Source organism: Euleptes europaea, chromosome 2 (assembly GCF_029931775.1).
Source record: "Euleptes europaea isolate rEulEur1 chromosome 2, rEulEur1.hap1, whole genome shotgun sequence".
In the NCBI taxonomy this organism is placed as follows: domain Eukaryota; kingdom Metazoa; phylum Chordata; class Lepidosauria; order Squamata; family Sphaerodactylidae; genus Euleptes; species Euleptes europaea.
In genome coordinates, this window is record NC_079313.1 from 62,233,693 (window position 1) to 62,251,769 (window position 18,077).

General features: G+C 40.4%; 1 protein-coding gene across 1 annotated transcript; it reads right to left on the reverse strand.

The window, feature by feature from the left end:
* Window positions 1–284: 284 nt before the first annotated feature.
* LOC130473560 (methylcrotonoyl-CoA carboxylase beta chain, mitochondrial-like) lies at window positions 285–17,638 on the reverse strand. The gene is made up of 12 exons (XM_056845111.1): window positions 17,452–17,638; window positions 15,609–15,805; window positions 14,761–14,939; window positions 13,401–13,481; window positions 12,175–12,353; window positions 10,731–10,923; window positions 8,969–9,060; window positions 3,525–3,681; window positions 2,409–2,531; window positions 1,360–1,496; window positions 565–646; window positions 285–374 (listed from the first exon to the last, which is right to left on the reverse strand). The coding sequence occupies exons 1-12, from the start codon at window positions 17,610–17,612 to the stop codon at window positions 285–287; spliced, it is 1,671 nt and encodes a 556-aa protein (XP_056701089.1). The 5' UTR covers window positions 17,613–17,638.
* Between the last annotated feature and the right edge of the window lie 439 nt (window positions 17,639–18,077).

An 18,077-nucleotide genomic window follows, 5' to 3' on the forward strand; every position in this document is an offset into this window, starting at 1 on the left:
ACCAGGACAATGACTAATGATAAGGATGTGACTATTTTTAAAATCTGTTTATTTGTTGTCCACCTCGTTGAGACTCAAAGTGGATTACAGAGTGATAAAGACTGCACTCTTCCTACTATTTTGCAGTTATGAAGTATAGTGTATACCGCAAATAATGCAATAAAACTGGATTACGCAAATTAAAGAACATTGAAATAGAATCAGTATAATACATCACATAAACTGGATTTCAAAGCACATGGTAACAATATCATATTAAATTATTTACAAACATTTGTTCTTATTTACATCCTTATGACAGGTAGAGGATTTTGCTGTGGAGACAGGATCTGGTATTTCTGCTGTTTCATAATTCTTAAACACTGTGCAATAATCTGCCAAAAGAAAAAGCAGAACACATAACACCACATAGCAGTTGAATAGGACTTCAATCCCAGCATTTGGTTCTTTGAACTGTTTTCTGCAATATTTTGGATTGCAGAGCATGGGACGCCATGGGGCCAGAATACATTTTGCATAGAGTAGGCTCCTAAAGCTTAGGCATGCTCTTACACAGGAACCTACCTTCCTAGAATCCTGGGGTAGAATCACACCATCATCCCACACCCTGGCAGAAGAGTAAAATGCACTGCTTTCTTCTTCTAGTCTGAAAATGCAAAATTGTGTAGAGGTAAAGCGTTTTTTTAAAGCACAAATGCTATCTTCAGATACATTCACAGAGAATCCGTACAGTAATCCTGTGGGCCCCTCGAAGTGTAACACAAATTACCTCCAGAGAAAAAAAACCCCAAAGGTAACCCAAATCTGTGCTTATTCAATTAGATACATAACAAAGACAAGGTAAGAAGAAAGGTAAGTGCTCTATCTAAGTTTCCTAAATCTGAAGCAGCAGAGAGCTGCAAAAAATCCTGCTCTTCCTATCAAAGGCAGGAAACAGAATGGAGCCAAATGAGGAGGGGTCATTTCCCCCAGGGGAAAGGAAGGATTAAAAGTTTTTGTGTTTCCTGCCTTCCTGATTACGAGAACAGAAATAACCCGTCCTGAAGATGCCCTCCTATCCAGAGCGAGAATCTGTACAGTGATCCTGTGGGCCCCTCGAAGTGTAACACAAATTACCTCCAGGGAAAAAAACCCCAAAGGTAATCCAAATCTGTGCTTATTCAGTTAGATACATTCCGTTTTCAAGTGCTGGAGATAATCACCAGCAGAGTAATTTTAGAGATTCGGAATTATTTTAGCGGTTTAGGAAATTCAGACGTATCCTGAAATCCAAACAAATGTCACTTACATTATTTCAGTCACTTACATGTCACTTAAATGTCACTTACATTTATAGGCTGTTGTTCACAATACACTTACTTTTCCTTTAGTTGTTTTAACTCCGTTCCTGTGTCATCCCAAATCTGCGAGTAGGTGGGAAAATGTCTTGAATCCACAAGAGCAATTCTTGCATTAGGCCAAAGGAACAGGAAGTTTGGATCAAATGATCTCCCACACTAAAAAATAAAAATAAAGAAGAAGCCAACTTCCCGGTATTCAAAAGCTTTTAGAATACAACAGAATTATTTACATTACAGCGCTGATCTCAGGTTTTCTATACAGCAATGGTAGCTACGTTTAAAGAGCACAAGCAACCATTTGAGTCTTAGCACTGTCATGGTGCCATACCCTGACAAGTATGGCAGAACCAACTAGCTCTGTCTTACTTCCCAAGCAAAGGTCACACTGGGAACCTACTGTTAGCTGACTCTGTGCAGAGTTAGGAGGGCCTTCCTATTAAGATCCTTAGCATTGTGGTCCTCTCTTCCATCTCTACCAATACCATAGGGAACAGGTGGTCTCTCTGATATAATAGCAATATAAATAGCTGCTCTTGTTGGTCTACTTTTTCAAGACTGAGCCCAGACAGAGCAATGATTTTAAAGGTCAGTTCATTCGTAATCTATACAAGTGTTTACATATATAAACAAGAATCACATTTAAATGAGGAATTAAACACATTAGAGGAGCAAATGTTCTAAGGCTATTTGCCAAATGCACCATTTCACATATTGCTATATTTTAACAGCTATTTAATGATTTTCTTAAGATATTATTTAGACTTAAGTTTAATGACAGAAATCTAACAGAAACTGTAATTCAGTTTTCTATCACCCACCGAACAAAATGAATAGAATAGGTACAAAGTCTGGTGAAAATGCAACCATTATATCCCCATTAAAGCCAGGATCCCTTGCAAATACAACTTAAAATAAGACCAGCGACTCTCTCTTTGCCAGGCCATTCCAAAGACTGTTAATTAACCAGGTAACTAATACAATTAGAGCTGCAAAGTGGGTGAGAACAGACAAGTTTGTTTCTAGCATCTAACCCACTGATATATTAGCCATCATGCTCAAAAATCTTACCATAGCATAACTTTCATTTCCATAGCAGCCTCCAATCACAAGGGTTATTTTGGGGACAGTGGCACAAGCAACCGTAGCCATCATGGAGGCCTGAGCCTTTAACTTATTTGTATGATCCTTGGCCTACATCAGAATGAAAAAATTACTGACTTGTTTTCTTCACACAGAGATCCCTTCTAGCCCTCCCAATAGACAGGCTCTGATGATCTGACCTATGTAAGCATTTTAAACCATTGGTCTATTTTCCTGCCAACTAAAAAAGGAAGGGGAGAGGTGGATGCTATCAATTAGTGTTAGACTCAGTGCCATTGCTAGACTCCATCCTTCTATATAACTACTAACTGAAAGAACAAAGCTGCATGTGTAGAGAAAAGAAAGCTACACAAACAAGTTTCCAAAATCTGCAAGCTCATTCTTTCCATGAACAAAAACAAGTCACACTACAGATACTTCATTGTTTATTATGAGTGCATTCAATATTTATAGCCATGAGTGCTACTAATATTCTTTCCTAACAGAAAACAAGATTACATTTATCAAGAAACTACAACTAATAATTATTTTGCATTTTTAAAAACACTAAATAAATAACCCAGTTATTTCACAAGCCTACGACTATACTTCTTACAGCGTGCCCATATGGTAGCTTAATGAAGTCCCGGTTTGGAATTCTAGCTTACACCTAGAAACCTGAAACTATCTGGTGCTCCCCACTCCCAAGATCAGTGTGATGTTTAAAAACTAAGGGCACTCTTTCCCTATTGAATTTTATGCAGAAGTAGCTCTGATTGCAGTGAAAATACTGACCTCGTCATTGTTTCCTGTGAACTGAGGGTACTCTAGAACACAACCCAATCTCCCTTGCAAGCTGTGCATTAGAGCGAGGATCAGTAGTGCTGGGTAAGCTGTCTTTCAAGGATGTCTGTGCCCTGTTATCTATCTTCTTTCTAGAGGACTTCTTGACTGTCTTCTGATGAATCACTCGAATATCTTCTGACCCTGGCAGAGGACCAGAACAGGCTAAGGGGCTCACACACAGTGCAGAGATCATGCTCGCTGAAAAAGCACACTTGCCCCTTCAGTTAGAGCACTTCCACTATGTTCAGTCTACTTTACCTGTGCAAAACTGACTGGCTCTGCTGTCTGCGGAGCTGTATTCAGGATGAACAGGATGGGAACGTTCCGTTGATTACAAAGTTGTATGAAGTGACAGCCCTTTAGAGAAGCATCATGAGTCAGCTCACCATTGTTAGCCACTACTCCAACCAGCTGTCTAACAACAAGAACATGTTATGTAGTTTAAAAGTGATGGAAACTTTGCATACAACTAAACTAAATGAAAATCTTACATGCTTTATCTTACTGGGGGTTAATCATACCATCTTGAAAAGACATTCCAATGCCTTGCACTTCTCTAATTTTAAAGCTCCCTATGGCTGAGGACAGCCGCAAATATCATCTGCTGGCCTCCCTATTACCCCTCCTTCCTGTTATACTATCAAAGTCAATGGAGGGGTAACCTGCTGCAAATATCCAGCAATATGAGTGTGGTTAGGTGCCATTTGAAATTTTGTAATTTTGTGTTTTAAGTTTTAATTGGGATTTTATTATTTTAAATTTAGATTTTTATATTGATGTAGTAATGTTTTTATATGATGTTACCCGTTCTGAGCCAGCTTCGGCCGGGGAGGGCGGGTTATAAATCACAAAATAAATAAATAAATAAATATTTATAAATATTTATATTAAGAACATAAGAAAGGCCATGCTGGATCAGACCGAGGTCCATCAAGTCCAGCAGTCTGCTCACATAGTGGCCAACCAGGTGCCTCTAGGAAGCCCACCAACAAGAGAACTGCAGCAGCATTGTCCTGCCTGTGTTCCAAAGAACCTAATATAATAGGCATGCACCTGTGATCCTGGAGAGAATAGGTATACATCATGACTAGTATCCATTTTGACTAGAAGCCATGAATAGCCCTCTCCTCCATGAACAAATTTAAAAGAAAATTAATGAAAAATTTAAAAAAACAGCAAGGCATAGGCAATTTCTTGTCGAAATCCTTACAGCAAGTCAATGGCAAACCTGGGTGATGTATTTTACGTATAACATATTGCAAAATAATGTGTCCTAATCATAGTTTTTAAAAGGTTTTTCATTTCTTTATCAAATTAAGCAAATTTGCTGCCATCAGGGATGCTTTAGGTCATCCTGCATGGAGCAGGGGGTTGGACTGGATTGTCTTTGGGCCCCTTCCAGCTTTTTAATTCTATGAGTCTAACAAGATAAAACCTCATAGGGAAAGAAAGCAAAACCAATCCATCGTTGCAAACAACTAAAATCCAGCTGCAAACAGTACATATCAATATTTGCTTCAAGAGCTCAGAGCTCCTACTGTGTTTTGAGGCAAGTTTCAGTGGCAACTCTATGACACATATGATCAGTCACTGTCTTTAACTTAGTTTGTCTCAATTGCTTCAAGTGCTAGTTCAAAGTATTGGTTAATGTACCGTATATACTCGCGTATAAGCCGAGTTTTTCAGCCCAAAAAAAGGGCTGAAAAAGCCCAACTCGGCTTATACGCGGGTCAATACGGTGGGAGGGGAGAGGGGGAAAACTTACCGCTGCCAGCCTGCCCACGCGCTTCTCTGCGGGCCAGGAGCGGCCCGCGCGGCCTCCTGAGCGCAGGGAGGGGGCCGCCGCCAGCCTGCCTGCCCACGCGCCTTAAGCCTGCGGGGGGGGAGGGGCTGCATTTCCCCCTCGGCCTATACGCGGGTGCCTAATTTTTCCCCATTTTGGGGGTGAAATTAGGCACCTCGGCTTATACTCGGGTCAGCTTATACCCGAGTATATACGGTATTTAAGGTCAGTAGAATATAAAAAGGCTGAATTCAGACATGTTTACCACACATTTGCTATTAGTTTTCCCCACAGTAATTCTAACCATGTGAACAGATGATAGAACTACAGATAAAGGGTAAAACATGCCTGTGTGGGGAGATATCCTGGATTTACTGATTGATAATGGCTGCAGGCTGCAGCTGTGTCCCTCCTTTCTTTGAGTGATCAGTTGACTGCTTGTCTCCACACAGTTTGAGGTGAAAAGTAGTCATCTGATCACCCAAAGAAAGAAGGCACACAGCTAGAGACACTTAAGTGTCTACATTTCAAACAACTATTGCAAGTTTATAAGGTCAAGAAATTGGGGCTCTCTCTCCCATTTGGTCCTCTACCAAACAGAAGTTTGTCTATACTTGAGAATAAACTCAGTTTAGATGTAGACATCAGCAATAATAATTCAGTGAGTTATCTTTGTACGAGTAATATTGCACGATTGTATCCCTTTAAAGCCACTAGATGAAGCTCATAGTAGCTATGCATATTTATCCTGTGAGTATCAAAAGCATACATTTTTATAAACCAAGGCTCACAAATAAGGAATGAATATGTAGCTTCTAATCATTGCCCAAACTGCTCCAGCTGCTTGCTGCTGCAAGCAAAATACATTCATCCATATTCTCAGTGGCACGATTTGCCTTTCCATCATAATGGACGAAAAGCATCTCCGCTATCACATTTTCATCTCAGAGGAAATCAATTAGTCCAAGTTAGAAGCATGCTTTATTAAACGTAGCAAAATCATTCACTTTGTTAGCACTGTTTAGAGAGAAGTTTAATGTTAAGGGAAAAGGTTAGGTCCCCTGGAGGCTTCTTTTTCATATACAAAATTAACTTTAAATATTCATTCTCGTTTTAAAATTTTAAAGTGATTTTATAGCTAGTGCAAGCAGTCTGCCCTGGAGCATCAAGTCTGCTGCTTGTTCACTCAGCTGAGCCCAAGAGGTGGCAGCTCAGGTTCTTTCATCATACATCATGAGAACTGGGCTATCTGGAGAAACTGCTTGCCACACAACAAAACCACATCAAAATACAACAGCGCCAAAAGGAATGACTGAAGCAGCATCCATTTAATGAAAACTAAAAAGGAAGTACTAGGTTTTCACTGGACAAACGTCAGGGAAAGGCAGGGAGCAGATGGCCAGCTGCTGGGAGAGCTTGTGTCGTGTGAGTGGGACTGGGGAGACCTGGCCTCATATCCCTGATCGGTCATGAGTCCCACTGGGTAACCTTGGAGCAGTCACTATCTCTTAGCTGAACCTATCTCACAGGATGCTTCTGAGGAGAAAACCATGCACACCACTCTGAGTTCCCTGGAGAAGGGCAGAACAAAAAAGAGAAGACAAACAGGCAGGAATATGTGTTTTATAAGGGGATGACTGAGCCAAGTGTTTTTAGAAAGTGGGCAGGGCCAAGTGAGACTTCTGTCCAGCAAAGCTTCTGATCGGCCACTGGTGATTTGATCAGCTGTGAAGATTTTTTAAAACACTGCTTGGACAGCAGCTGCCACCACAGCACAAGGGCAGTCGCTGTGTGAGTGAAGGTAAGCTGTAGCTATCATTTTGTGGCTAGCTCCCCCTCATGAGGCAGCCATTTTGTGGCTGCACCCACCACACTATGTCAGAATTCCAAAGGTATCTGCAGGCTCAACAAGGTTGGGGACACCTGTACTAAATACATTAAAATACAAAATTACACTAAATCCAAATACAACTAAAATCCCAGTCAGTATTTTGGATTCTGAAATAGAACAGCTAGGGCAGATTTACATAAGCATTCCAAACAGCCAAGAGCCACAAAAGGTATAGTTGGCTACATCTCTAGCATGGCAGTGTGACAAATCCTAAAACTTGCTAGGGTTCAAGAGTGCCACCTAGAGCATCTGGTACCCTAGATTACATTACAGTGAGGTATTCCATTCCACACTGGACCATCCTGGCAGACTTAATCCCTTTTGGACAAAGGACAATCTGGTTTAGACCAAGAGTCCAGAAGCACCTTAAAGACTAACAAAAATATTTTCTGGTAGGGTATGAGCTTTCGTGAGCCACAGCTCACTTCTTCAGATACTGAAGAATACTGAAGAAGAGAGCTGTGGCTCGCGAGAGCTCATACCCTACCAGAAAATATTTTTGTTAGTCTTTAAGGTGCTCCTGGACTCTTGCCCTTTTCTACTACTGCAGACAGACTAACACGGCTACCCACTGTGGTTTAGACCAGACCATCTATTTGTCATGGAAGTTTAGAGTCATTACCATGTGCTTGATGGAGGTGAGACTATATGCTATATGGCTCTAATTGGTAAAAGAAGCCTCTGACATCAGATATGGAGATTTGGGTAGCATTGGAGAAATCAGCTTGTCATTCTTAGAAAGCCAGCTGGCTTAGGTCCAACTCCATTTAGCATAAATATCTGGACCTTTGGGATTTCCCCTTGTCCTCAGTTTTCAGAGGAAACTGGGTCCACAGGAAGTTGGGTAGGGGTTAAGGACTCATTTGACTTCTTGTTACAACAAGAACTCTGCACAGGCTCTGAGGAACCTACTACAGCATAGCTAACATGTTTAGCTTAGTGCAACTATATTGCTTTTCATTTGAATATCTCTCTGTGTTGTTGCTGTGTGCTTTTCCCTGTATTTTGTTTTGCCTTTTTCCACCTTTTCTGAAACCAGCCATCCTTTCCTTTTTTCCCTTCTCTTTTACAATAAATATTTTTATAATAATTTTTTTTAGCTTCACTTGGTAAAATGCATTTCTTTGGGATATTTCTCCTAATCTCTTCCCCATGTGTTAGACTGCATGGGTGCCATCAGGTTGGTTATACATTATTTTGTCAATGCTCTAGTACTGCACTGGAAGACTACTGTATATACTCGCGTATAAGCCGAGTTTTTCAGCCCAAAAAAAGGACTGAAAAAAGCCAACTCGGCTTATACGCGGGTCAATACGGTAGGGTAGGGGAGGGGGAGGAGGGAGGAGGGAAGAGGGAAACTTACCACTGCAGCCGTCCTTCGCTGCCGGCCCGCTCGCCTTCCCGCGGCCTGGGAGCGGCCAGCGGGGCCTGCCTAGGAGCAGGCAGGCCTCGCCGCCGCCCCCGCCGCCGCCGGCCCGCTCGCCTGGGAGCGGCCTGGGAGCGGCCTCCAGCGGCTGCAGGAAAGCCGCCCCCACCGGGCCAGCGCCGCTTTTCGCCGCCAGGAGCCGGTCAGGTAAGCCTGCGGGGGGGGGGGGAGGAGTTATAAGCCGACCCTCGGCTTATACGCGGGTGCCTAATTTTTCCCCATTTTTGGGGAGAAATTAGGCACCTCGGCTTATACGCGGGTCGGCTTATACACGGGTATATACGGTACCTTCAGCGGGTCAGTCTACAGGTTCTCAGGAGGTCCTGAGTGGTGGTGGCGGATTACCAGGGTACTTTCCGGGGAACCCTTGGCTAAGGGAGTTTTCCAGCAAGGAAAGGCACCATTTGTCCCTTCCAACTGTACCAATTGGTGGCACCTAATGTAACAGGCAGCAAATCTAAATACTCCATGACTACATTGAGAAATTGATCTAGATCACAGAAATCCATAACTATTTGCTTGATCAAGTAGACTTAAGAACATTTATTACAAATAATTATAAAAAATAATCTGTTCTGGTTGTTTTAAAACTTTACTCTTACCCTTCAATGTAAGCAAATCCAGTAACTAAGGTTGTTCCATAATTAGCTTTGAATTCCTGGAACCTGCTGCCATCTATCATGCGACTCAGAATCTATAAAAACATTTTCAAGAGAAATGAAAATCAATATTAAGAGGCTTTCTAAAAGAAAAAAGACATCATGCTTTTCTTCAGTCAGAAATTGTGGCTTGTTTTTGAAGATCATATTAGATCACAACTTGTACACTATGAAACCTAATGTGTTATATAGAAAAATAAAGATTAAAACAACCTTAACGGTTTACATAGCAACCATACACCCCGTTCCAAGCTTTAAAGTCAGCCTGTTAAGTACACAAAAGAAAAAATATATATTCTCTTAGGTATGAAACACTTTGACTGATTAAAGATTTATAGCCTACATTTCAATTAAATGCTCCTCAAGACAGCTTACAATCAACCGATTAAATGCAATATAAATAGCAGCTCTCCAGGGCCATTTTAAAGTTGCAAAAATAGCACTGGGGGACAGGGCAGAGAGAGAGGGGCTTAAAACCCTCTCCCTGGATCTTGCAGTCTTGATCAGAAACAAGTCTCACACATCTGAAAATTAAATGTTAATAATTGCTTGGATTTCCAAAACATGGAACTTCCTGCACTTTCCTGGTTTGGCCCTCTAATAATCTGGTTTCTCGAGAAGTGGCATGACTGAGAATGCGTTCATAAATACACTGAGGTCCCTATACATATTTACTTGACTGATGCATGGCCAATGTGAATAGGATTTTATGTTTAAGAATGCTAATGTAATTTGTAATCGTAAGCAAGTCACAAGTTAAAAAAACTTCTGCAATGGGTCTAAGCTAACCATGCCAATCACTTACCTCTAAGCCCCTGTTCCTCACTTGTATAATAGGAGTAATTAATTGGTTGTCTTTGCATAGTTTTGCTCACCCTTTGGGAGGTTGTATTAAAATCCTTTATTTGTAATTATACAGATGTACATTTACTTATTAGGGTACTTTTAATCTACTTTTCTCCACTTAATGTGGACTCATAGCAGCTTTCAGTATCATCCCCCCACACACAGAAAACCAAAAGTACTTAAACCCAAGTTAACAACACATTCACCTTCTGCTAAAGGGGGGGCAGAATATGTAGTAGCAGATCTGCCCTCAGTGGCAACAATCTCTCCCCAAGCAGGCACTCTCTCCCTTCCTCTCATTTCTGCTTGCATACACAAGTTATCACAGTATGTGGTTCAACTGGTACTGTAAGTTACTGGCTCTACCCTCTATACCCATTATTTTGTGTCCAGTGGTAGACTCCAGTTTTCCAGCACAAGACAAAGTAGATCCTGCAAACCTAAAGTTTGCCCACCTCTTTTCAAAACTCATGTAGTTTAGAATTCCAATGTGTGGGCAAGAAACAAATACCACTTTGTTGAGGCACCTGAATTCATATGTCACAACAATCTGTGATTAGACGGAAGCTTTCTAAACCAGGATATCTTCAATCAAGGGAAAGAGAAAAAATGGAAGGAATATACAAGCCCAAGGATGTCAGCTGATTTGTACATGAAGAAATTGTGCTTTGTGTGTGACATGCAAATACAGCCATAGTTTAAGCTACTGTTTTATTGTGATTATAAACTAGAGCAAATCTAAGCTCATAAACTCAAGGAAAGCAATAATCTTGCACACAGGTTGCTTAAATTCCATTAATCTAAATGGGATTTTACATAGCAGCCTCACTGTGGGCAATGATGCAGTGAAAGTTCTTACCAATTTTATATGCAGAGTGTATCGATAATCTTTTGGTGCAAGTCCCAGCAGCTCATCAGCACTGTACAAAGGGCTGTCATAGTCTACAGTATCTTCTGCGGGAATTTCATAATTCAGTGTTGCAAAGATATTTTGAACACATTCATATGCTTCTTTTTCTGAAGATGCAAAGTGGTCAACACAGCCACTGACTCTGAGCAAGATATTTCACACACAAGACAACAAGTAAGGTTCAGGGCAATAATCACAGTAAGTAAAATATTAGCGTGAATGATACAATTAATTTAAACCTGTTGTTTTTATATTGCAACCCTGACCTGGATGGCCTAGGCTAGCCCGATCTCATCAGATCTCAGAAGCTAAGCAGGGTTGGCCCCTGGTAAGTATGTGGATGGGAGACCACCAAGGAATTCCAGGATTGCTATGCCGAGGCAGGCAATGACAAACCACCTCTGTGAGTCTCTTGCCTTGAAAACCCTACGGGATCGCCGTAAGTCAGCTGTGACTTGACGGCACTTCACACTCACACATATTTATATTGCAACCATCTCATAGCGAGAAAGAGACTTTTACTCTTGCTTCAGGCACAGTACAAATTTGTTCCAGAAAACACATTAGGGAAACGCTAATGTATGAAGAGCTTGCTCTTCCATTTGTACTTCAGAGAAGAAATAGAAGCAGCACTTATTAGCCTTCAACAGTATTAGTTTTCTTCATAAAAGTTACTTCAAACGATACATGGTTCAATAAAAATAAAGCTCTTCCATCATATTAACAACACTTCTGCTAGTGGAGATAACAGGGTGATTTTTACTGACCCACACTAAATTTGTTGTCTCCTTCCTTCCGCTGAAGCCCACTGAGCCCTCACCCTAAATTTAGTGTGGGTCAGTAAATGGCCGAGGAGGGAAAGCAGGAGCCCCTTCCCACTCCACCACAGTCCTGAGCAGGATCAGGCCCCTGTGGCTCTTTAAAAGGCATTTCCTCACAGCTCCGGTGTGACAGCAGAGAACCTGAGTCAGGTCTGGGGAACATTGTCCTGAGTCATTAAAGCTATAAAATCCAGTTCAAGCCTTAGTAAACAGAACTGCTGTAGCTAGTCAATAATGGGTGCTACTTGTTAAAAGTCATAATATCTAGTTTGGCCCTCAGCAGTGTCCTTTTGAATTCGCTGGAACTTACTTTAGTATACTTCGAATTGCAGCCTTAGTGTGTAAAGAAGAGTGAGTGCCAACTTTTGACCTTTTGACCTTCCTTTTTAGCCAGCCATAAATACAGAGAAACACTGCAAATTAATCAGGGCTTCTCCATTTTTAGATAGATATTTTTATGAGCCATTAAAATTCTCTTTACAAAAACTACCTGAAAACTGTTGTACTATGACTGAAGGTACTATGACTGTTATATTATGACATTCAGTACTAAGATTTTAAAATGTACCTACTTGGAGTGCAGGCTAGCTCCTCCCAGTTCTTCAGGAAGAATGTCTTCTCCTGTGGCGGCCTTAACTAATGGGGGCCCAGCAAGGAACATTGTACCAATTTTATCTACAATGGCTGTTTCCTGTGCCATGGTAGGGACATAAGCGCCTCCTGCTGTACAAGACCCACACACAACTGCCACCTAAAGGACACATTAACATCATTAATTAAAAGGGATGTACAGATGGAAAAAGCTTAGGATATTAGCAGTATGTGGAAAATTTACGCTGTGATTGCAGCAGAGGCAAGAAACACTGCTGACAAACCATATTTATAGTGCAATCCTGAGCAGAGCTACCCCTTTTTAAGTTGACTTCATTCAATGGGCTTAGAAGAGTGTAAACTGCACTGTGAGTTACTCAGGAAAACTCCAAAGAACCAGAGATGTCAGAATTAGCTTTTCATTGCACAGCAAGTCTAGATAACTTGTATCCAAGCAAAGATAGCACCATGCTCTTTTCTTTGCACTCCTTACCTCTGGGACAAAAGTTATATCATGGTTTATGTCAACTTGTCCATGTTTTGCTGCAAGCTTAATCTACTCACACCATTTTGTGAGGCGGACCAATGCTGTTCCAATGACATTACCCGCTATGAAGGAGTGGTAGAACAGTGCCAACATGCTGATGGGGATTGCATTTAGAACTAAAGGGTTCATATAAATGCTGAAAAAAGCAGTGATCTGCAGATGAGGGAACTGGAAGATTGCAATTTACTAGTCCTACTGCAGATGAGAAGATCTTAAGACAAAGATTTAATTGCTAATTTTGATTTACATACAACACTGTTCTGGAGCACAGCAGACAGCACACACAACCCATGCAAAATGTGACACTTCTAAAGCATTAAGTGCTCTATTCAGCAGCTATCCACTTTTTTTGTTATTAACTGAAATTAGGTGCAAGAAGCTATTTTAGGAAAATATATTTTATATAGTGGTCTCTAGAAGAAGAAGAGTTGGCTTTTATACCTCGCTTTTCTCTACCGAAAGGGGTCTCAAAGCAGCTTACAATCACCTTCCCTTCCTTTCCCCACAATAGGCACCTTGTGAGGTAGGTGTGGCTGAAAGAGTTCAGCGAGAATTGTGACTAGTTGAAGGTCACACAGCAGGCTGCATGTTCACCAGATTAGAGTCCACCGCTCTTAACCACTACACCAAGCTGGCTCTACTGTACTGGGTAGAGTATACCTGAGATAGTCTCATTGCAGACATGACAGCTTCATTGTAGAAAATTCTACCACCGTGGAACTGGTCAGGGAACAGCTCTGCCTAATAATGAAGGAAAAGGAAAGAAACAGGGAGTTTCAGCACTACATTAAATTCAAAACTCAATTTTTTAATCTTTACCTTGTCACTCAAAAATTACACCCATCTCTGATTCACAATGTCTGCCCTTTCCTGGCCTATTTCTAAATTAAGATTTAAAGTTAGTTTCTCTTTCATATAATAGAGGTTCTTGCCTGGCTGTGTAATTAGAACAATTATCATTTTAAGTATTTGGGGGGGGGGTGTAAAAAAAGTTGAATGCTAGTATGGCAGGATCTTCAGCTTGCAACTCTTACTTTTATTCCCCTGAACTAAAGGAATCACAGATGTGGGAGAGGGCGCATCAGGAATGAGTTGAAGCATCACATTTCTATCCAACCCGATAGCAACTGTTAAACAGCTGACCACTACAAAAAAAAGTAATGCCTCCTTCTGTATCTTCATTCTTTCAAGCAACAGTCCTATCAACTCTATGGTTTTGTGCATTGACAATGTTAACACCTGAGGAGTCGACTTGTTCAACAGCACCACATCATACCTCAAGTCAGTGACTAACTGCAACCCTAAGCAGAGTTGCACCCATGTAAATCAATTAATTCAATGAATTTAAAAGGCTTTCACTCTGATGAGGACGGCACTGTAAGGAACTTCATTTCAATAAAGAGAAGCCAGAGCTCTTATATTCAAGACAGCTGCCTGCATTTCTCAGGTTCTCCCCACCCCACCACGCACCAGTTATATGGTGGAATCATGTTTTTGCTGTAAATAGCTGTATCCTTTTTTTTGGCTGTTTATTTAGATATTTCACAAAACACACCTATGTCTTCTGTGCTTTAGTTTGATACTTCATCCAGCTCTCCAACTATTATATCTTAGCAGTTCATCTGAAGTCTGACTAGCTTTGCTATTGAGATTAGGGTTGCCAGGTTCCTCTTCACCACCAGTGGAGGTTTTTGGGGCGGAGCCTGAGGAGGGCAGGATTTGGGGAGGGGAGGGACTTAAATGCCATAGAGTCCAATTGCCAAAGCGGCCATTTTCTCCAGGTGAACTGATCTCTATCGGCTGGAGATCAGTTGTAATAGCAGGAAATCTCCAGCTAGTACCTGGAGGTTGGCAACCCTAATTGAGATGAAGATTATTTACTCAAGTAATATTTTCCTAGGATACAGCAAGTTTAAGAAGGGAAAGCCAAACAAAAGAGAAAAGAGTAAATTTACTCACAAGTCAGTGAGTAAATTTATGTGGAAACAGAGAGCCAAATTCCATGCTACCTATATTTTACCTGAAGTGGTAAGAATGCACCTCCACTATCTACTAGATAAAGAAATGGAAGTCTACTTTGTATTGCTATTTCTTGAGCTCTTAGCTGTTTCTTCACAGCTACAGGATAAATGGTTCCACCTTTCACAGTTGCATCATTTGCTATGAAGACACACCAAATTCCACAGATTTTTCCAAGTCCTGCAATGCAGATCAAAGAAACTATTGCAAAAATGGCTTTACAAAGATAAACAAGGATGTTTGACAACAACCTAAGTTATCCACATGCAAAGAGTTAAAGGCAATCAGAAAATAACCCAAACACTGACATATGCTAGTGTTTTTACGAATAGTCTGTGGCTGGGTCCTTATCTCCATCTCTTTTCCACAGCACATCAGTCAATCCTTTTAATTAAGGGACAGAACATGTCCCTCAGAAATTGTTATTAAGATGTAAAATAAAATATTACAAGGATATATGTTTTAAACCTGAAAAAATACTATAAATTATCACCCTTGCTTTGGAAGACTGCATATAAAGTTTTATAAGCCCTCCTAGGACTTTTTTTTTTTAAATGTTCTAAACTAAATATGGTTTTGAGCACTTTTGCGTTTGCATATCAAGATGGCAGGTAATACAAACTCTCAACTCTCTCCTCATTCCACTTCTAACAGTACGGAACTGAATGTTATCTGATATCAAATAGGTATCAGTAACATACCAAGCACTTAACTGAAAGGTGGGTTTATAGATAAAGTAAATAAAATGAATAAATTGATTGGTCTTAATCGATGAACAGCTAGGCATGAAGACTTTGCATCATAAAGCAATTTATCTCGAATAGTAATTTTCCTTTGCACACAACCTACCAGTGAGACATCCTGCACCAGGAACATCACCATAAGGCATATCAAGGCCTGCAAGTGGGGACAACTCAAGGAAAAATTCATCATCAAGAAGCATCCTTAGGCGTTCACGAACAAGCAGCTTCTTGTTCCTCTGAGTGTGACGAAATATTGCATTTTCTCCTCCTCCTTTATTGATCTTTGCAAGCAACTCCAAGTATCTGACATCAAAACCAAAAGCTCAAAGGAAAACACCTAAGCACCTTAAAAGCAAGTTAATGTTCTACATATTATTACCTTTCTGTTTGACTGGTCATGATATAATGAGGTTTGCTGTAATTTAGCATATTTCCATATGCAAATGACTGCCAACTGTATTATTCCATTAATTTAAGCTGGATCTATGTGACTGTGTGCATTAGGTTAATCATGGTGAATCTGAGGAAAATAACAGCTTCTAGCCTACAAAGCTGCTGAGCTAATGGCAGCCCCTGCCAGTTTAATGCAAGAGGATCTTCCATCAGCAGAAAAACCTTTTACATCAGAGGAAAGCTCCTCTGGACAACTCCTCCTTGCACTGGACAGCTGTCGGGCAGAGTAGCAGGATACAACCGATTATATTACAAGACCAAGACATGACCTTCATACTTCAAAATGCTTTATTTTCATACAGATCTTAGTTTCAGTTGGGTCCATGACTAGATTTTTTAAAAAAGATTTATAATTAAGCCCATTTATTTCTAAACAAATAAAACAATTAGCAACCAACAGAATTTTGCTTTCCTGTAAAACTAATTGTGGGAAGTGCCTTCAAGTCACAGCCAACTTATGGTGACCCTGTAGGGTTTTCAAACAAAGAGACAAACAGAGGTGGTTTGCCATTTCCTGCCTCTGCGTCATGCCCCTGATATTCCTTGGAGGTCTCCCATCCAAATACTAACTAGGCCAAACCCGCTTAGCTTCTGAGATCAGGCCAGCCTGGGCCACCCAAATCAGGGCAAGAACTAATATCTGACCCCAAAAGGAAACTGCTTGGTTTGCTTTACTGTAAATTCCCTAACATTTTGAAATTACTGTATTTAATATTTAGAAGTTGCCTTCTTCAAAATATACTGTGGAAATAATTTAACAGAAAGACTTCATGAAAGGGCAGGGGGGAAGGCACACTGCCTTCATGAGCCTTTTAGTCCACGTTTATAGCTCTGATTAAAGTCCTTTGGGCTGTTACTCTCTGGGGTCCTTAAGCCCATAGCGATAAAAGTAGTGACTCACTTTCCTGCCTTTGTCAGTGAATCATGATTAATTAAAACCACTCAGGCTCTAGAAAGATATGACTCACCATATCTGTCTGAATTTGCAATCAAGTGTGGGGCAAATTTAATGAAGTTTGCAAAAATATGCAGAGCAGACAGTACAGATAAAATTTAAAGGGAAAAAATAAAATTATCCAACAAGTCTGTGTAAGTTGTCCCTTATCTATCCATCCCACAAAAGATAAAAATCCATGTCCATATAAACTGAGAAATAATCCCAAACCCATTAAAATGTAGGAGAAGCAACCTGTCATACAATTTTCAAGTTTATATATTCCAAACACCTAGAATGTTTAAACAGTACCATGTTGTCTATAGGATGTATGGAAGCAAGAACTCTAAACTGTTTTTGAAGCCAAAGTTGCTTTGGCAAACTTTCAAATTAGCAAACTGATTAAGGCTGCCTTGAAGCCAAACAGAATTACTTTGGATTCTGGCCTTAAAAATGTCGTGCTAGTTCATACTTCAGAAAAATCTAGAATTCCCTACAATTCCTCAACTGTTCAGTATATACATACAGAACTATCTTATAAGGGTACTAACAAAAGAGTTACCTCTGAATGCAGATCTCACTGTTGCTTGAATTTCCATCCAACACATGCTTATACAGAGAAGGGATGTTTCCATCTAATACTGGGAAGGATTTTGTATACTGATGTTTGTTTTTTATGTTGAAACTCATGGAAGAAGTGTGCATCATGTCACGTGAAACCATGCTGACAGTTTTTCCTGCATCCTGGTAGCTCAACAGACACGATGCTTCATGTCTACCTGGAACACTTTGTTGACAGTTGCTCTTGGAAGTTTGAAATAATGGGGAGCAGGATGTTGATAAAAGACATGGTAGATTTCTGGAGAGTGCAGTGAATCTGGAAAGGAACAACATGTGTGTTACTTTAACAAATGTATAGCCATTTCCTAATAGACTCAAGAGTTAACAAAATTAAACCAACAAATGTCCCAAGGCCAAGCAATCTAATACATATCTAGAAAACTTAATATTTCAAAGAACAGAGGGAAGTACCCCAGTTTTTAAAGTTTTAGCCAATGTCATTACATTTTGAATCAATATTCTGAATATAAGCAAAGAGCAGAACAATTCTACAGTCTGGCTAAATGCCTATCATATTGGTGTGCCTAGCTAGAATTCTTTGCTCTCTCACGAGCAGAGGCAAATGCA